Below are 19,405 nucleotides of genomic sequence, written 5' to 3' on the forward strand. Positions count from 1 at the left end.
CTAGTTAATTGTGCATCTCATCATCTAATGTCTTTGCTGTACTGTGGGCATCCATTTCTACTCTAGTTGGAGGAGCCAGGGGTGTTCTCATTCAACATCCAGTCACCAACTCATGAGGAGTTAGGTGGTGATCTCAGCCAGGCTGATTTTGCAGCTCATATAGTGCAAGGGCCAAACAGTGTAACCATCCCTTCTTTAAAGTTATCTTAATCTTCGCTATCCTCGCTTTAAGGAGTCCATTTAATCTCTCACAAAAACCATTCTCCTACGGGTGATAGGCAGAAGAGAATTTATGTTTTATACTTAATAAAAGAGTTACTTGCTCAAATAGTTCATTTACAAAATGCGTAAGATTGTCAGACCCCAGCACATCACACACATCTCATCTTGGGAACACCTCACGCTAAAGGAACTTGGTGGTGCATGTGGCATTGGGGTGCATACATGGACCTGCCTCGATCCATCTAGAAAAGAAAGGGACATACTACTACCAGCATGTTCCTATAACCGTTGCATGTCTGCAACATATCCACATAATCTATATGTAGATGCTGAAATGGGCCATTGCTCCTAGGAATTGTTCCCCTCATTGTTTGCAAAGTGTGCACTGCAGTACATTTCTGGCACACAATACAATACACAATAAGCTGTGCCACATGTTTTAACACATTTGGTAAAAACCTATCTTCTGCAATTATAGCAGCAAGACTCCCTTGAGTCATTTGCGCAGAGTAGTGAAGCTGTTCTAGCACTTTAATGCTAGATGGATAATTGGCTTTCCAGTTCTATCCTGCCTTCAGATTGCCCCAGTGGGGGATAAAGAACATCCCTGCTTTCTCCATAAATCTTGCTCCTCCTGTGAGGCTTGACCTTGTATTTTCATTAACTGAACAATAGACAGCATGTTAAAGCCCCCCTTTACCAACATGCATCATCCTGTCATTTGCATAACACTTCTTAGTTCGAAATCAGAAATAGTTGGGAAATAAGCTGCTTTTTTGACCTCTACATCTGCGGCTTCATTTCCACGAGAAATTATGTCTGTTCTTTAAGTATGCGCTGTGCATTTTAAGATTATGATAGTCATGGGGAGTCTCAATGCCTCAATTAGCTTATCCAATAGGGCCACATGTTGCACTGGAGTGCCATATGCACAGAGGAAGCTCCTCCTTTTCCAGCGTGACAAACCTGCGTGCACAGTTGACATCACATAGGCGGAGTCAGAGTACACTGTCATGTCCTCCTGGAGTGCAGCGATAAGCAACACTAATTCTGCAACCTGTGCTGAGCAATGAAAAGGCAATCTCATGCTTGTAACTACTTCAAATTCACCCTCTCGGTTCAGCTTTACTGCTGCTGGCCCAGCATGCCTTTTGGCAGCAGTCTGATCAATCTGTGAAGAACCATCAATAAAAAAGAACCCCCCCCCCCTCCAAAAGCATTTTCTCAAACACAGGAAAGGACATCATAACATTCAGTATGCGTTGTGCAATCATGTATATAATCATGCTCCCCTATTGGTTCCAGCATGAATGTTTCATGATTCGCTATTCTGCATCTAACAATTTTGATTGCAGGCCTTGGAATAATTACCTCATACAGTGATGCTCTTTGTGTGGTTAATGTACTTTTGTCTTTCTCTAGAATGGCAAACAATGCATGCTCAGCGAATAATGTTACTTAACACCCCATTGTAATCCACAAAGCTTTTTCAATTGCAAATGCATCATCAGCTAATTGGTAATGCACTTTCATAACTGGATCTAAAATATCACTGTAATAAGCTAAGGGTTTCTGTCCATGTCATAATGCTGTTTTCTGTGTGAGAACTGCTGTCATGACTTCTCCATTTGAATGAGAAAATAAGTAACATTCTTCATGATAGTCTGGAATTCTTAGCAAAGGGGCTGTACTAATTACCTTTTAAGTCTTCAAATCCTTCAGCCATTAAATCTGTCCATGTTATCTTGCTTTTGTCTATTTGTGCTACTTTAAGTCCCTTTAAATGTGGGTGAATATAGGTGCTCTAATTGAAAAACTAGGCCATACAATAGTTACATAAGCCTAAAAACTGTTGCATTTCCCTCACTGTTTTAGGTTCTGAAGTCTTCATATTTGCTCCTGCTCTTTCAGGTGCCACTTTTCTCCCCTCTTGTCAAATTAGCTGTCCTATGTACAGGACCTCTTCCTGACAATATTGTAACTTGTCTTTGTCCACTCTGTATCTTTTCTCTGCTAATATGGTCATGAGTCGCACTGAGCCTTCCCAGCATCTTTCCTCTGTCTCACTGCACACCAATATGTCATCTACATACAGTATTATTGCACTCTCGAGCTGCACATTGCCCAGGCCCATCTGAAAGACCCTGTTAAATGTTGCTGGGGAATCAAAGTGTCATTGGAACAAATTAGTATGTTTCAGACAAATATTTCGATATGAAAAGAAAGTCAAATCTTGTGAGTCCTCATGAAGGGGAATTGAAAAGAACATGTTTTTTAAATCTATAACTGTGAAATATTTAGCCTTAGATGTAATATTATATAATATCATGGTGGGATTTGGAAATAAAGGCAACTCTGCTTCAACAATATTGTTTAGGGGGCACAGATTCTAAATACATTTCCACAACCGCCCGAGTTGATTTCTTCCCTGTGTACACAGCTGTGCTACATGGGGATTCAGATGGCACCAAAGTTCCTTGCTTCATTAAAGCGGAAATGGTCTCGAATATACCTTCATCCGCTTCTCGGGACATGGGACATTTTTTTGCTTGTGGCAAAATTCCTCCTGGTTTAAGCTTGATTTGAACAGCTTCTACTACTTTCAGTATGCCCACGTCATATGGACTGGTGGTCCATAAAATATTTGGCACTTTCTCCAAATCTTTCTGAAAAAATTACGGTTTCTTTTTTACCATTGCCATTCTTTGCAATATTTTCATACTCTCCACTTTAATCCAATAAGTGAAACATATAAAAATACTATTTCATCATCAGAATATCCATCCCTAAAATGTTGTTTGTCAATCTATATCCTTCTCTGAGGGCTATATAATATGATAGGTTATTTATAACGTGCTTAATACCCACAGGTTTCTAAGCGCGGACCCGGGGAACGAACCTGGGTTGCTCTGTGTCTTTTTGCTTCCAAGGCGAGCACGTTGTCCGTGAACTATCCCCCTGAGGTTAATCACTGCCTTCTATCCTCTACCCTCATCATCTGTTCCCTGGACAACCACTCTTTCCTCTCTGACCATTGCTGCTTCTAACTCTAAAGTGATAAACTGTCCTTCTTCATCATCCGTGGGTATTTATGGTCCAAACATAAACAGTCACCCCATACAAAATACTTCTGGATCTTAAAGGGACTCCTCGTAATGCTTCCTGGCCTGTGAAGGCTAATATAAATGTATTCACATTCATATAGTTTATCCTTGGAGTGGAACACACAATGCCCTCATCATTAAAAGATATTGTCATATTTAGTTTTTTCATCAAGTCAATCAAGTCACATCCTAGTATGTTAACTGGTGTCTGGTGAGAATATAATAAGGGCATAGACATGCTTTCCTACCGAGATTGGTAATTCGTCTGTAAAAGGAACTAAACTCATTACCCCACAGAATCCCTACACATTCATGGCAATGCTTGACATTGGGTATTTTCCCTCCCGGACACAGGTACGAGTTGCTCCGCTGTCTGCAAGGACCGAATATGTCTTCCCTCCTATAGTTTCCTTGCACACATCAGGTCGCTCTGTGTGCTGTCCTATTGTGGATATAAATTCATCCCTGTACATGTGAAAACATTTTCTCCTACCACGGTCACACTTCCTAGTTTAGGTCTGGATGTTTCCTATATTTATACATTTGTGTTCCATTGTGGATACCATTGCCTGTAGTGTCTGCATCTGTGTTTGCTGTCTGTATCTTTTGGGCTTGCATAGGCACTTTCTGTGGTTGCCGTTGTTGCGATTGCATTTGTAGTCGAGCTTGCTGTGTTTGCTGTGGTTGCGGCACGCGTGCCTGATTCTGCGTGTGATCTTGGGCATAATATTCCTGTGGTTTTGTATTATATTGTGGAACTTAGCCCATCCCCCCTCTTGGAGCTTGCCAATTTTGCTGCATGCCCCCTCTACTTATACATTTTCTAGCTATATGTCCCATCCTCCCGCAATTCCAGCCTTATTGTGGCTGTCCTCCATTAAATCCTCCTCCTCCCTGAAGGTTCTGAAATCCACCTCATCCTTCTCCGCTGGGTCCAATCCCTTTTCCTTTTGGCCAAAAATTGGGACCCACTCCAATACATAGGGTATACTCAATTACTGTGTTGCACTGGTTGCATCTCTTGTGTCGTCATACCGTAATTTTTCATCAATGCCACTCATTCTATGGCTAGTTTTGACAATTTCTTCGGAACTAACTTCACTTCCTCCTGCTTTCTACTCTCGGCTTTCTTCTTATTCTTCTGTTGTAACAATCAGCAATGATGCACGATAGTCATTTCTATTTTTGGGCATGGCTTCGCTTCCATGCATAACTGTTTCTTCATCTGCCTTTGCCACCGCTTTGTCCCACAGTTCCCTTCTCTCAAAGCACCATCTCCCTTGAATATCTTGAATAAAAGCAACAGGATCTTCATCCTCATCCATCTTCCTAGTCGTAATTGCCCCTATATCAGATGTATTGGGATATTGTACTATGAGCCTTCACCATACATCTGCTCTGCAATTATTAAATGGCGCTCCATCCTGTGTCGTGTTTTGTACAGTTACACCCACATATCCTGCTTGCACCCAAATGTCGTCAGCCCTCTGCCCTAGGATGGCTGCTAGCAGGCCTTTTTAAGTGACCTATAGCTAACGTCATTCCAGATGTCATTCTTTCTAGCTCAAAAATCCATTTCCCTGCACCTGAAGTCAAACTAAGTCATTAACATTCCAAATTATCCATGTCCATTTGTGGCCACGGAATATTTTGTGGTCATCCTCCTTTCTCCAATAATGGGAATTGTGAAAACCCTGATCCATAATCATACCCACCTACACTTTGTGTCTTCCAGGTGAGGCTAGTCTTGCCCATTTGTCTCCATCCTGGTAGTGACCTTAATCTGCTTACATAAGGTGGGGATACATCCACTGTAATTTGTGACTGCTTGTGGTTGCTCAGTGTATGGTGTCAGTTCTGGTGTTTTTTCTTTAGGGTCCTTTAAGTCTGACCCTTTTACCCCTTTCACTACACTCAAATCTTTTGAGAAACCACCTGCGCCCTCTCTTCGTGCATTCTCATTTTCTTCTCTTTTCTTCATCTGCCATCATTATGCCCTAGCTTGTATGACTTTCATCCCTTTCCACATCATAAAGATGTAGTCTACTTAAAGACAGTGCTCTATGCTCATCTGTTAATGCGTCACCTGACCCTCCTCCTGTTTCTCTCAATAAACATTCTTCAACATTCTCTTGGGTTTTATTCCCAGCTTTACCTCACATTTTCCTATATAAACACCCAATCCTCTTCCCTATGTTTTCTGCTTAATGCTCGTCAGCCCATGTCTGTATTTTCGCAATCGCTGCAGGGCTGAAATGACCCTCTCTCGTCCTTAAATCGTGCTTGTGCTTCGATCGAAGCTATATTTCTATATAATAGATAATCTATCTCATCCTTATTCCCCTACTTCTATTCATCTCATCTTCCCTTCTTTTCATCTCGTTCATCTTGTTTTTTTTTCACACTGCGTACTGGCATTCTCTGTATTTCTGTCTCTTGTTGGTTCTTCTATTCTAGTCTTTTTCTTTCCTTGCCTTGTACCTTCTTCATTTTTCCTTCCACTTTATCTTTTTACTTCTCTTCTCTGTATGCTCTCTCCTGTTGTCTTTCTATCTTTTCCCGCTATTCTTTGTTCCCTTTCTCGAACCCCATCAATGCCCTTATCATCTAATTTAGGTAATATCTATCCTCCCATCCATTCATTCTGTACTATCGTCACTCCCTTAGCCGTATCTTTCACTTCCCTTTGTCGCCTTGCTTCTTCCTCTATCTCCATCTGTCTGTCCTGCCTGTCCTTTCTCTCATCACGCTGTTTACTTTTGTTGCGTGTTGGCATATATTTGTGTTCTCTACTTTGGCTCTCTTCCCCATTACCCTCACTGTTATAAGTGGGGGCTTGTATGGTGGATTAACATACCCCGTCGCTGCTTTCAATTCTTTTAACGGATAAAATCCTTGTTCCTCAGTATTTGTGCTGTTATTTTCAAAAGAGGAAAGTCTTATCTTGGGTGTGTATCTCTGTAGTGTCCTACATAGGTGTAGAAGAGGGTGTCCCCATGATGACAAGTCGATCTCGATTGTCAGTACATAGCAGATAGTTAATTCTGTTATTTATTTTATCAAGTATATCACACTGACTAATTCGAGCAGGCACCATCAATCGCTGCTTATTACCAAAAAACAATTTTTTAACCACTTTTTTTTTAACCGTTTTTTAGTTATTATTGATATTGTAAGAGTCTCTTCCTTATTTATTATTCTCATTTAATTTTTACCCTACTGATTGATGTCAACCTCTTGATTTAATAATCTGATGATCCACTTAATTTTTTACTATAGTTTTATATCTCCTAATCTAGACACAATTCAAGTTGTATACTGATATTTTAAATATCTATAACCCCATACACATGTGCACTTTTACATTTTCTGCATATGCCTTCCTTTACTATCTTTATCAAATATCTCTCATCCCATTTTTTACTCCATTGTGGAGTTTGATATGCACTTTTCTTCTTGGCCTTCCCTCAGGAATCCTTAAATAATACCCCTATTTGGAACTGGGAATCAAAGTATTTATTTCTCTTTTTTCTTATGCCCAAAAATCCCATTACTTTTATTAATATATTTTTAATACAGTTGCTCCCCCTATTTTTGCCACCTTTGATGTTCTACTTACATCCGTGGCTCAGCTCGAGTCCCTCAGCATCGACTCTTCCCCAATCGACCAGTTAGCCTTCAATCCGCAGGGCACCTGCAGGGACCGGACAGGAATTTCGACAAAGGGGCACCTGTTGACCGATTCTTCTCACACATGTGTATTTGCGCGTCAATCTCTACAGGAAGCTCCACGGTCTTCTGACTAATGGTGGAATCAATCAAGAGTGCGCAAGTCTACATCCGGGCCTAGGTCGATTAGACTAGAAACATCTGCACCACTACCAAAATGTGCTCTAGCAACTTGAAGCATCTCGTGTGCTAGATTGAATTACCAGCAATGACCTCAGACCCAAATAACCAGACGGACTCAAAGAATATGGCAAACTATTATTTTATTATTAGAATGAAGTAGGGCAACCTGGCGTATAACAGGCAGTAATTCACACACTCACACCCAAATGTGATTATACAAAGGTGTTCTACCTCAATGTGCGTCATTTATGATGTTATCCTACGTAGCAAACTAAAACCTATTGAAAGGAAGGATTGGTTAGGGGAACATATCTACTTACAGTATACATAAGTGTTAATAACTTAATTGGCTGCCCCTTATCTGGTGGGGACGCCTCAAGCCACCTCCAAATATGTATAACAATGATTATAGCAAAATCAATGGCAGCGGGTTGGTCTCTGCAACATTGTATAGCATGTTGCTACATAGAACCTCTGATTGGTTGGCATGCTTTCCCAACCTTGGACTTATGGCTCGTTAGCAGCACATAACGAAAAAGAAAGTCGGGTGCCGCAAGCAACGTCAGACTACTCCCCACTTTCCCAATTAGTCCATCATCTCTCATCGGTCAGGGCCCAATCCAAGGCCTCTCCTTTGTAGTTGACCTTGAAGCCTCCTCCCTGTTCTGGGACGATCAAGGGAGTGTAGGCACGCTATTATCTTTGTTTGGTCTTAATGAATAGCCTTGTTTTCAACTTCTGAATCACGTGTGAGGAGAACACAAATGTGTCCATCTCGACCTTCTATTTACTGCTATTTTATTAAATTGTGCTGGGTATCATTGCACTTCATGGCTTCTGGAGACTTGCTCTCTCCATTTCACTTGGACCTTCTGAATCTATAATTGTCTAATACTTGGCTCTTGCAGATGTTTACTCCTTCGCCTAATCTAAGAGAAATACATCTTATGTACATGGCGTATCCTTTTGACTCTGTTGTGCCTTGAAATTATTCCTTGAAATAGCATCCTTGATCTCAAGCCAAAAGACTCCTCTTTATTCCTTAAACAAAGATGTGTTTCCCGCGTCAGCCCTGGTCTGTCTCTGAGGTAGCTTGATTAGTTTTAATACGAGTCCGACATCCATCTTTCCATCATTGCTGCTCTAGCCATGTTATGCTTTCCTCTGCAGCAAGCTTCTATATGTCCCATCTACCTTCCGTTTCTGCGTATATGTCTTTATTAATCAGTAGGTTACTTTATCTTCTTTGCATATACAATTTATTCATATTCAATTATATGTTTCTCTTGTTCCTTCAGTTACATCTTTATTCATTGAGTATTTGCATATTGTTTCAGTGAATCAGTATCTCTCCTCTACGACGTTACTCTGCTCTTGTCGGATTTCACTTATAGCTCCATGATGTCCAATGGTGTGTGCAGACATCCTTCTACCCTCTCAGTATGAGGGTACATTCGATACGGTTGTCTGAGTGCATATCATCTCTCATACACTCTGCTGTATTGGGATGATACCGGGTGTCCCACATAGGGCCCCTTCTCCTGTTGTTCCAGTATGACAGCGATGAGGGGGCGGGAGCTAGGGATAACATGTCCACCTGCTCCTCTGCACTGTCGCACAGGCTCGTCACTAGAAATTAAGGACTCCTTAAGGTGCCAGCTCTTCTGCCCCGGATTGGGAGTGAAGAGAACATGGACCAGCCTTGTCTCTGGGTCCCTGGACTGGGACTCACTGTGCTTAAAGCAGCAAAGCTGCTGCTTATCTGCATTCTAAAGCGTCAAACTTCCGTTGAACTATCATCTACCACGCTCACACCCCTTTAAACCACCATAACACATGCTGTTTTCTTTGGCACTTCTTTGACCCTTTAAAAACTGTTGCTGCTGCTCCTTGAACGAGTTTTCCGCTGCACTGCGCCAGTTGATCTTGTTGCTGGCTCCCGCTTGAACAAGAAGATTGCTGCTGCAAGATACGTTGAGCCGCCTTTTCAGGAACAGAGCCTCAAACCACCTGTGTCTTCGTCATCAACCCTTGTGCAACTGTTGAACTGTTCCTGGAGTCCTCATTGACCCATATCATTCAAACATGGGTTCAAGGTGAAGGTTGTTTAGGTTTGAGGCAGACTCAATGCCTGCTCCCCATCTGGATCACCATGACTCACTGCATCTAAACCTGATTCGAACCACTCACAACAAGTTAGGCCTGGTTCGATGCTGTCAAACTGCCAATAATTGAGAAAGGAATTAATGCAAGTCCCCAGCCCCCTTGGTCCACTTTTGGGACCCTAGAGACTACTAAGCCACCCATTTAAACATTTTTCTCAACCAAGTCATATCCTTTTAGTGTCATTGTAGTGATTTACTTGCTTTTGACCCCTGCTACGTTTCCCAGAGTGCTTGCATTATTCACATTCTGCATATTCCGTGTGCTTTCCAAAGGAGTAGATTTTTGTTTGTGTTTTTATAGTACCGTTATTGCATTTGGTGTATTTAAGAGTTATAACCAGGAGGGCACTAGAGGTACAATGTTCAGAGTGAAGCCCTAACAGGGCAATGTATTAACACAAAAATGAGGGCAACACACAACTGTATGTAGTTATAAAAAAGGGCAATGCGGAAATCCCTCAAATGAAGTGACAGGTGCATGTACAGTGACCAGGGAGATACTGGGTCAGTAAGAAAGACAGAAGGATAGATGGAAAACCACTTCCTGTCCCTGTCTGATCCCAATCATAGGAAAAAACTTTCCTTAGAAAACGCTGGTGCAACGCTTACAATAATTGGGACTGAAAAAGAGGGCAAAGAGAAATCATTTTTGAAAAACCATCGGACTGTTGTACTGTTGCTGTTTAGGTTTCTACTGTCATCACCTTCACACCCCTCTTAAGAGTATAGCCTCCCTTCGGCCCATGTTACCAAAAAATGTGAGGGAGGTATATCTGTTGACACTGCCTGTTTTATGTTTATGATAAGATCACTGTTCTTTTGTATTAGTGCGAGTGCTGAGTAGCCGGAATGGCCTCTACTCATCCTTGTACTTCTGCAGGAAAGTAGTAATTTTGTCACAATGTTCATGCCTCAAGTAGTCAGCAATATTCCTTCCAATGTGAAGACTATTGGGCAATGTGATCACCTCTTTTCTCTCTAAGTAGGCAGATCTATCCTCCTCCCTCCTGGCCTCAACTGCTCAACTCCTCCTCCTTGGTGATCTCAACATCCATCTTGATTCTCCCTGTTCCTCATCTGCGCTTTTTCACAACGTCTGTGATTCACTCTCCCTCTTGATCTCCTCCGGACTCCCCCTCTCTATTCCTCTGGCCACTCCTCTCTCCTGGAGCCATCACTGCCTCCTCTCCTCTCATCTCTCCATCTCTTCCCCTTAAGCCAAGCCTACCCCAAGATTGCCACCCACCTTCTCGGACATCCGGTCCATGAAGCGTGTGTGAATCGAGGCTTTCGCTGCCACCTTTTCCCTCCTCTTGATCCCCATGCTGACTCACACCCTGACACAGCCCTGTCCTTGCTCTACTCCTGAATGTATGCCACTCTTGATGCTCTTGCCCCTTTCATGAGGATCCTTTTGAAGTCCAAAGCCAAGTGCAAGTCTTGGTATGACTCTGACCTAGCTACTCTTGCTCCTCTTCTGACAAACTGGCCTATCTCCTGCTCCAGACGCAATACCGACTCGCTGTCCGCACCAAGAAGTGAGTCCACATTCAAACCCGCGTCTCTGCGGCATCTAACAACTCGGCCAAACTCTTTAAAATCTGCAAGGAGCTGGCCAACCCTGCTACAGTCTCCATTCCTCCTCTCACCTCCCAGGCTCTTTGCAATGCCCTTGCCTCTCATTTTATTTCTAAAACCCAGGACATCTTGTTCACCCTCTCCTCTGGTCCCCTCCTCTCCCCTCTCCTTCTGGGCGTGTTGACCCTCCCTCAGCTAACCCGTTCCCTCCTTCTCATCCTTTCCTCTTTTCTCCCCTCATGGGGTCGCTAGACAAGTCCGATCTATGAAAACCTCATCAAAACAGGTCCATCCCTGCTCCTCCAAAACCATTAAGGACCACATTGATACCCTTGCTCCGGCCCTTGCCGATTTCTGCAACAACTCCTTTGCCTCTGGATCTTTCCCCTCCCCTCTGAAGCACTCCCTTGTTCATCCTATCCTCAAAATCCCACAGCTGATACTCTTGTCCGGCTAACTATCGGCCAATTTCCATTAGTCCCTTTTTGGGTAAGCTCCTTGAAAAGCTGGCCCTTTCTCATCTTAACCTTCACTCTGACTCTGTTGGCTCTCTCCATGACCACCAATCTGGTTACAGAACTGCCAGAAGCACGGAAACTGCTCTCCTGAACATCTGTGAAGACCTACTCTCCAACCTCGACTCTGATGACACTCAACTCATTTTGAGGCTTCCTTCGGCCACCTCCTCTCCTAATCTCTGATTCCCTAATCGCCATTCAAAATTGGTGTGCAGCCAACGATCTCTGTCCAAATGCCAACAAGACTGAGGTCCTCCTCATTGGTACACCTTCACCATCCTTTCTCCTCACTCTCTGGTCGGCCTCCTTTGGCCCTCTTCCTACCCGTAACTGCGTGGCTAAGAACCTCGGGTCATCTTTGACTCCACACTTTCCTTCTCTGCACACATCTCTGACATCTCAAACATTTTACTGCACCCCCTTAGAGGTACTCTGGCTTTCCTCTCCTTCCCCCAGAAGCTCACTGTCTCCCAAGCTCTGATTCTCTCTAGGTTCGACTACTGTAACAGCCTCTTTCTAAATCTTTCTGCCTCCTCTCTCTGACATTTACAACTAATCCAGAACAGGACTGCGAGAATTGTCCTTGGCCTCAAGCCCTGGGATCATATCTATCCTGCTCTGAAATCCCTTCACTGGCTCCAAGCGGACGCAAGGATTACATTTTAAACCCTCTGCATTGTCCACAAGGCTTTCTGGGGCCTGGGTCCAAAATACCTACAACTATCCCTCCGTAGATTCCTCCAGTCTTGAGCAATTCACTCCTCTTCTGTTAACTCCCTCAGGGACAGTCGTTTTTCAAAGAAACATGCTGGGGGTAGATCTGCGTCTTCGGCTGGGGCCTCCCTTTGGTACAGCCACCCGGCCATCTTGAAACTTGAGGAGAACAATCTCCGGTTCTGGAGGCACCTCAAGACCTTCCTCTTCGCTTCGCCTTTGCCTCTCTTCTGCCTTGTTGATCTGTTTTCTCTTTCGGCAACGTGAACGTGGCCACCCCCTGTCATTCGGGCCTAGGTACCTGCTCACCTTGCCATCCTCCTGCACTGCCTCTGGGCCACTCTTTGCACTAGAGTCTATATCTGTCCCCATACAGTCATCCTCGCATTTTTCTTATGCACTTATCAGGTATACCCTATCTGACAAATCTAGCACTTGCCACTTGCCGGCTGCACTACCACTGCTTACCACCTTTATTTATTTATTTCACATATTATTTATTCTGTTCTCTCCTCTGTTCCGCACTTTCCACCTCTCCCCCTTCCATGAACTTTCCCCCTTTTCCCTTGTCCATGCACTTGCGCGTTCTTAATGTCACTGGGAACAGTAAGATGGATGTTTTTTTGTTCCCCGGTCGCCCTCTGAAACACTTGTGTATGAGCGCGATACAAATACAATATAATTTACTCATTTACTACTGGCACGTTTGTAGCATGCTTGCCAACAAAAAAATGGGTTTCCACATTGTAAGTCAACAATGGGCTGGGGCACTTTTTAGACGTGTACCTCTATTGCTGCTAAATTTTATTTAGTTTCAGCACACTATTTGTAATTCCATACCATACTTTCCCTCACTCTATCATACTTGATTAATAAGGTGAAATGTCTCCCTCCCTCCTGGCCTCAACCACTCACTAGACATGTGCATGATAGGAATAGTGCCGTTTGAGCTTTTAAAATGAAACCGACATGAAGAGCGACTGTTATCAGCTACAGTATGTGCACATGTGCTGTTGTAAATAATGTTATGTTAGGTACTCTGTGGCCTAACAGCTGCTGGCATGTCATTTACCGATGCCCAGCATGAAGTATACATAGGATGTCTTATATTTCGATACTGGTAAGTTCAATTATACACCCCATTGCATGTAGGCCCATTAGTATAGAAAACCGCCAACATCAGTTTTTTAAAAACCGAGCAGATTTGCAGATCTGACTTTCATGGCACAATCAATTTACGTAGTCGCCTGATATTATTATTTAATAAATCTGGGAGATTTTTCTCGCAGGTGGAAATCTGTAACAACCGCCAACTTGGTGTTAAGTTGTGTGGCCCAAACCCCTGAAGTGGCACCAAGAGCACAAGGTTCTTCCGCTTCTCTTTGATCATGGGGACATCCTCCTCCTGTGTGAAGAAATGCAGCTCCTCCTCTTCTCCCACATCTTTACATCTCAGCATTGTATGCACGCCATGCCCCTTCTTGCGAAAGAATACTTGGACAACTAAGAAAGGTACCCTGAGAAGGCAAGACGTAAGTCACAAGACTACACTAATAACAAACCAAAACAACAGCAAGAGGGGAGACAAGATAATAACAAAAACAAACCTGCAGGAGGAAAGTGTAAAAGGGTAAACAACGTTTCTGTGGGTTGTTTTACTTGGGGAAATAGGATACGGATGTGAAGTAATTTTTTGGTCCATTACCTTTTTTATATGGTAAAAACTAACCAAACAATGAACACACACTAAACTGACAAAGGTGCACATAAATGGGCAACTAAAAATCAACTAAAAATCAAAAGAGCAAAGAAAATATGAAAACACTGGCATTTAACTACTAAAACTGTTACTAAACTGGTCAAAATGCTGCTCAAACCTGTCATAAAGCACCAGACACCATCCTTGTGTGAGCCTGCCCTGTATAATACCTTACCTCATGGCCCAGCAAACCCCACAAAGGAACAGGAAGTGAGCTGGGCCTTTTAGAGGGTCTTGAACCTCTTTAGGAGATTGTAGTGTGCTAATTGGCTGAACAAATTCCCTTGAACTTCCTTCAAGGGATTATGTGGCTTCGTTTGGTGGAATGAACCGTAGAACCAATGCTCCTGATTAGATCATGAATCATCACTAGAGAATTGGAAACCGAGTGAGACTCACGGCCGGATTTACAAAGCCTTTTTCAATGGGACTTCACCAATGAAAAATACTTTTGTTAATCAGGCCCTCAGTTGGGATTAGACCTCAACAAAAAAAACAAAAACACGTTACACACTTGTGGTAGAGGACGAATCACACCAAAAGCATGGCCACATTTAATGAAGTCCGTCCAAGCTTAACTATGTTCCCCAACAGCAACTATTTCTGAAAAGGATTTATCATATAAAAGACTGAAACACAGTATTAACTATACATGTGAACTGGAAACAAAAGTGTGCAGTAAATAACTCCTTTAGTGCCTATGGATACCTCCATCTGAAAGGCAGTCCTTAATTTGTAGAACATTAACAACCATTATCTACAACAAAATTCTGACTGTTAAACATATATGCATTTTAAAAAGTCAGGAATAATGGAGTGAAATAGCTATACACAAGCTAAAGGAGCATGGATTTAGCACATTGAAAAAGCAAATACATAAGATTTGCAAGCAATACATAATCGTAGTTGACACTGCATGTCCTTTTGCACATACAAACTCAGTATTTGTGATAGGGAATCAGGGTCTATGTTAGCACGAAGTCAAACATGACCCCACTGTAAAAATGCTTTGAAGGAGTTATATTTTTACCCTATGGATTATGCTTCTCCCGTTCACATTTGCAGTTGCAGTGATGCAACGTTTTAGTAATGAGGCCAAAGTTGAAGTACAGTGGACCTTTTGTCATGATTAGAGCATTCCTCCGGGATAGGCGTCAGTCTGCATTGCATTTAAGATGAGACTAAAACAATTAGAGAGATCAGTAGAACTGGAGGGCAATCCAACTAGATTGAAGCTCTACGATTTAGAGGGCCTTCAGAAAGTCCTTTGCAATAACCCAGAATGGCAACATCTAAGACTTCACCTATTGAATGAAGAAGTTGTTTTGCCTAGGGATTTTAGGCTCTCAAGGAAATACAATTCAGACTCCCCATTGAAATACGGATGACGGGTAACCACTGTCTCTTCTAAAGTTTTGACATTTCTTAAGAACAAAATATTCATGAATGGCCACAACTGAGGTTGCATGTACGTTGAACCACAGAGAGATGTGGGTTTTCTCCGACATCACACAAAAACACACATTCAGTATGAGGCATTCTCCTTCAACCACTAAAATTGTCAATCATCCCCCCCAAGTGACCCAATGCAATTATTTTATATAGTGGTGGTAGGTGGACCTCTGTTACAAAACGACCGCGGCCTTTGAACATATTTATCCTGACCCATGCAGCAGTGCAAAGTGACAGCAAGAAGACACCTTGCACTGTTCCATGAATCGGGGTGATTGTGTTTATAATTGCGCAAAACTTGATTTAAAACGTTTTGATTTCACAGCGTACAATGATTTCACGCTGCATACTAGCTATTGCTCCATTCATAAACATTTCTATTTTGCCTGTTATGGCACTCAAGGACGGATCTCCCTGATTTGCTCGAGAATATTTCATCGAAGCCCATTTCATCTTTTTATTTTTTAACACATTTCACTGCAAATCAATGTAGTGCGAGACCACCGCAGTCCCCTCTTATATACCCTAACTCAGCACCCCCATCTACATTGCGGCGGAAAGTGTTAAATAGATGTAATGGGCTCCTTAGAAATGAGCGTGTGATGTAATGTTGGAATATCCTGAAGGACTGTGATATAAAAGTGGTTCGCCTAGGGCCATACCGTATTTTCGAATGTGGAAACTGAGATTGGAGCCTAGGATCTCCTGTCTATGCTATAGACACATGTTACCAGTAGGCACATTTCCCTGAACAAAGTACCTCAAGGATCTGGTAGATGAATGAATTAGGAAAACACCAACCAACTGTACACACAAGAAGCATCTACTGCTCGTCAATACATCACGTAGTCTAGAGTGTGGTGTGTAGGTACAAAGGTGTCTGTAATTGTTGGCCGCGTGTATGGCTATTGTGTGCATGTACCACATCTCTCCATGTTTGTTGCTCCATTTGAGCCACTTGTTACACGCAAAGGGCATCGGCTTCCAGGATGTCACTGTTTCTAATCCAAAGTGGACAGTACTTGTCTCGTCACTCTTTCGAATTGTGTAACTGCGTGCAGTATAGCAGCACTTTCCTCCAGTCTCATGCAAAGGAAGGAAGGTCACGGGTTGTACCTCTCATTACCCACAACCACCCCAAAAGCCATTTCTCGTTGTTGATTTGTTTATCCAACCAGTGCAGAGAGTACAGTAAACCGAGCCAAATGGAATCTGAGAGAATAATTCTTTTAAGGCGTGCAATTCATTAATGCAACTCATTTAGGAGTCATCTTGATTGTTCATTTCTTTTTCCCAGAAATGAAGGAAATCCAGTACTTCAAATTGAAGTGGAGCCAACCTCAGAGGTAGGAAAAGAATGCAATCAGTCCCATGTTTTCATTATGAAAGTAAGAAAACCAAAACCTCCAGTGCTCAATGAATGTGTGGTTGAAAATGTGTACTTTGTTCCCAAGCTGACCTGGAAAGACTTCTTGTGATTTTCTCTGCATGTTACTAAAGTCTGCTCTTAGTACTTTATGATTATGTTGGCTGAAATCTGGAGTGAAGAAAACAAAAAGGATTGGTCTTAGCTTTGGGATCCAGGTTGCTCTTGTATTCACTATCAATGAAGGGCCCTGGATTTGACAGTAGACTTGGCACTCTTGTGGTAGATACAAAAATAAAATGCTATTTCAGTTGTCGAATATCACACAAGTGCAAACTTAAATATGACCAATGCCTGGCAAGCACGAGGTAACATTCACTTGGATGGACAAAGAGAATCGGGAAAGGCATTGGTGAATGTCATACTACTCAAAACCTGTATATTTCCCCTCCCTCTTTTGATCCCTGGAAAGGATAACTGCTGCTTTTCAATGTTCACATCTCTCCTGTCTGGCAGGTGTGAGGGCACACACTCCATTTTTAAATCTCTCGCCGGAACAGGGGCTACATTTGTACACTCCGGTTTTGCCCAAGCGATGGCACACAATTTCTTCGTCTCTCCTCTCACAGGAGTGGGGCACAGACTGACCTTTGACTTCTCTTCTGTCTCACAGGGGCGAGGGCATACCCTGCATTTTCATGACTCTACGAGGAGACATGAGCCCGAATAGAGGGGTTAATTGATGAACCACTCTCAACTATGACCTGAGTAACTTCATGTGGTGGGGCTGATTGCAAAACATCATTACCAAATCTGAAAAAGCATTCTGCACTTTTATGATAAGATATGATAGGTTACTTATAATGCACTTAATACTCAGAGTTTCTAAGCGCAGACCCGAGGATCGAACCTGTAGTGCTCCGTGTCGTCTTGCTTCCAAGGTGAGCACATTGCACCTGAGCTATCCTCCCGAGACTGTTGTCACAGGGTGGACTCTGAAGCATCCTTACCTATTAATATTTGTTGTGTTTGGAACGATAACTGTTCCTATTAACAGTCTCTCGCCCTACGTTATGTTATGTTATTTGATATTTGTACAGCACCTACTGCCTTTGTTATGGCTTTGAAGCACTGTGGGGGTGGAAGGGACTTCGGAAGACTGTGGTCTGTGCAAACATGGAAATAAAAGAGCATTACATTGCATCTGAATAGTCATTAGAATTAGGTGACTATTCAATTACTAGCAGAGATGACTAGTTTAAAACATTATAAAAATCATGCATAGCATTGTGTTTAGGTGCAGAGATGAATGCTATGTCTGTGACTATGTGACAGAGGGGCCACATTTTTCATGGGACTGCAAGAGGGGGGATGAGTATTATAAATAGTCTGTGAACCGCTAGGGCAAATCCTGCAGTTGAGGGTTCTGCTATAATTTACACGTAGAACCCATTCAAAGTGAGTAACATGTAGTCAAGAAAAAGCAACCTGCACTCCCACCTCTGGCCTCAGGTCCCATTTCACTAGCTCACACTGCCCAGGCCAATCCTTCTCTTCTTTCTCTTTCTCTCTCTCTCTCTCTCTCGCTCTCTCTCTCTCTCTCTCTCTCTCTCTCTTGCTTTCTCTCTTTCTCTCTCTCTCTCTCTCTCTCTCTTTCTCTCTCTTTCTCTCCCTCTCTCAGAGGCGTAGCTAGGGTGGGGGCTTAGGAGGCTATAGGCCCAGGTCTTTTGGTTGAAGACCCAGATAGAATCTCAGGGTCTACAACCAAAAGGCTAGCTAGCCCCGAGTCCTGACAGTCCCTGACGTTAGTGTAGCCCCAGATCTTTTCCAGACCTAGCAACACCCCTGCTCTCTCTCTCCCCCTCTCTTACATTGATACATTGTATTCCATGTGCACCAAAACAAGCACCTGTGAACTGGCAGATGACGGGGAACAGTTAGGCAGTCTGTAAACTCCAGTCAATTACCATAAGCAACAGCTAAGGGTTATGGCAGGCAAGGACCTTTCTGTGAGAGAAAGGGCTACTTGAAATGTGACGCCACAGTCACCCATTTTGACTTGTTAGCATGCTGATTGGCAGGCTGAGAGATGCCTCAAAGCTTACTATACCATGCTCAGCTGCTGTGCTCAGTTGCTTGCTAGGAAGTCTGCCCACCAGGGCAGGGCCAGAAGGTGTTTGTCATGCTATTGTCATGCATTGGTCATGGCAGGGGGGGCGAGAATCCCTGGTCATTTTACCAAGAGGTCTACCTTGCTGTCTCTGTCAAGCACCAAACTCTTCTCACACAGTACATAGAGAAAATCCCCACTCCAGATCCACCAACAGACACAAACTCACCAAGTTTTGACTTGGCGCTAAGCCTTCGTTATCAGTGAGGCTACATCCCTGCAGGAGTTTCTTCTTGATGAAACGCAAAGCAGAAAAGATGGAATGAGGGGCGGGGGATTAATCACAGACTAGGAGGTGCGACCAACGCAGATGGTAAAAAGCAATGTGTTGGCAATGACAGGCAGGGGTTATGGGGCTAGGGGATATAATGGGTTTTCCACTAAGTCTGCAATCTTGAGTTTGCAGTCTCTGTGGCCCCTTTCCAGCCAAGGGTCTCAGGGTTTTTCCTTATTTGTGCCACAGCTAAAATGATGTGAGCAGGCAAAGACAGCCAGGGTTTATTCA

General features: G+C 43.1%; 1 protein-coding gene across 1 annotated transcript in view; it reads left to right on the forward strand.

The window, feature by feature from the left end:
* The window catches only part of KSR2 (kinase suppressor of ras 2), a 2,560,931-nt gene that overhangs the window by 1,625,870 nt on the left and 915,656 nt on the right, over nucleotides 1–19,405 (forward strand). The window contains exon 13 of the mRNA XM_069619206.1: nucleotides 16,662–16,710. Within this exon, the coding sequence (XP_069475307.1) occupies nucleotides 16,662–16,710 (49 nt within the window). The remainder of the gene's footprint in view (nucleotides 1–16,661; nucleotides 16,711–19,405) is intronic.

This window comes from Ambystoma mexicanum, chromosome 10 (assembly GCF_040938575.1).
Source record: "Ambystoma mexicanum isolate Mex_15411 chromosome 10, UKY_AmexF1_1, whole genome shotgun sequence".
NCBI lineage: Eukaryota > Metazoa > Chordata > Amphibia > Caudata > Ambystomatidae > Ambystoma > Ambystoma mexicanum.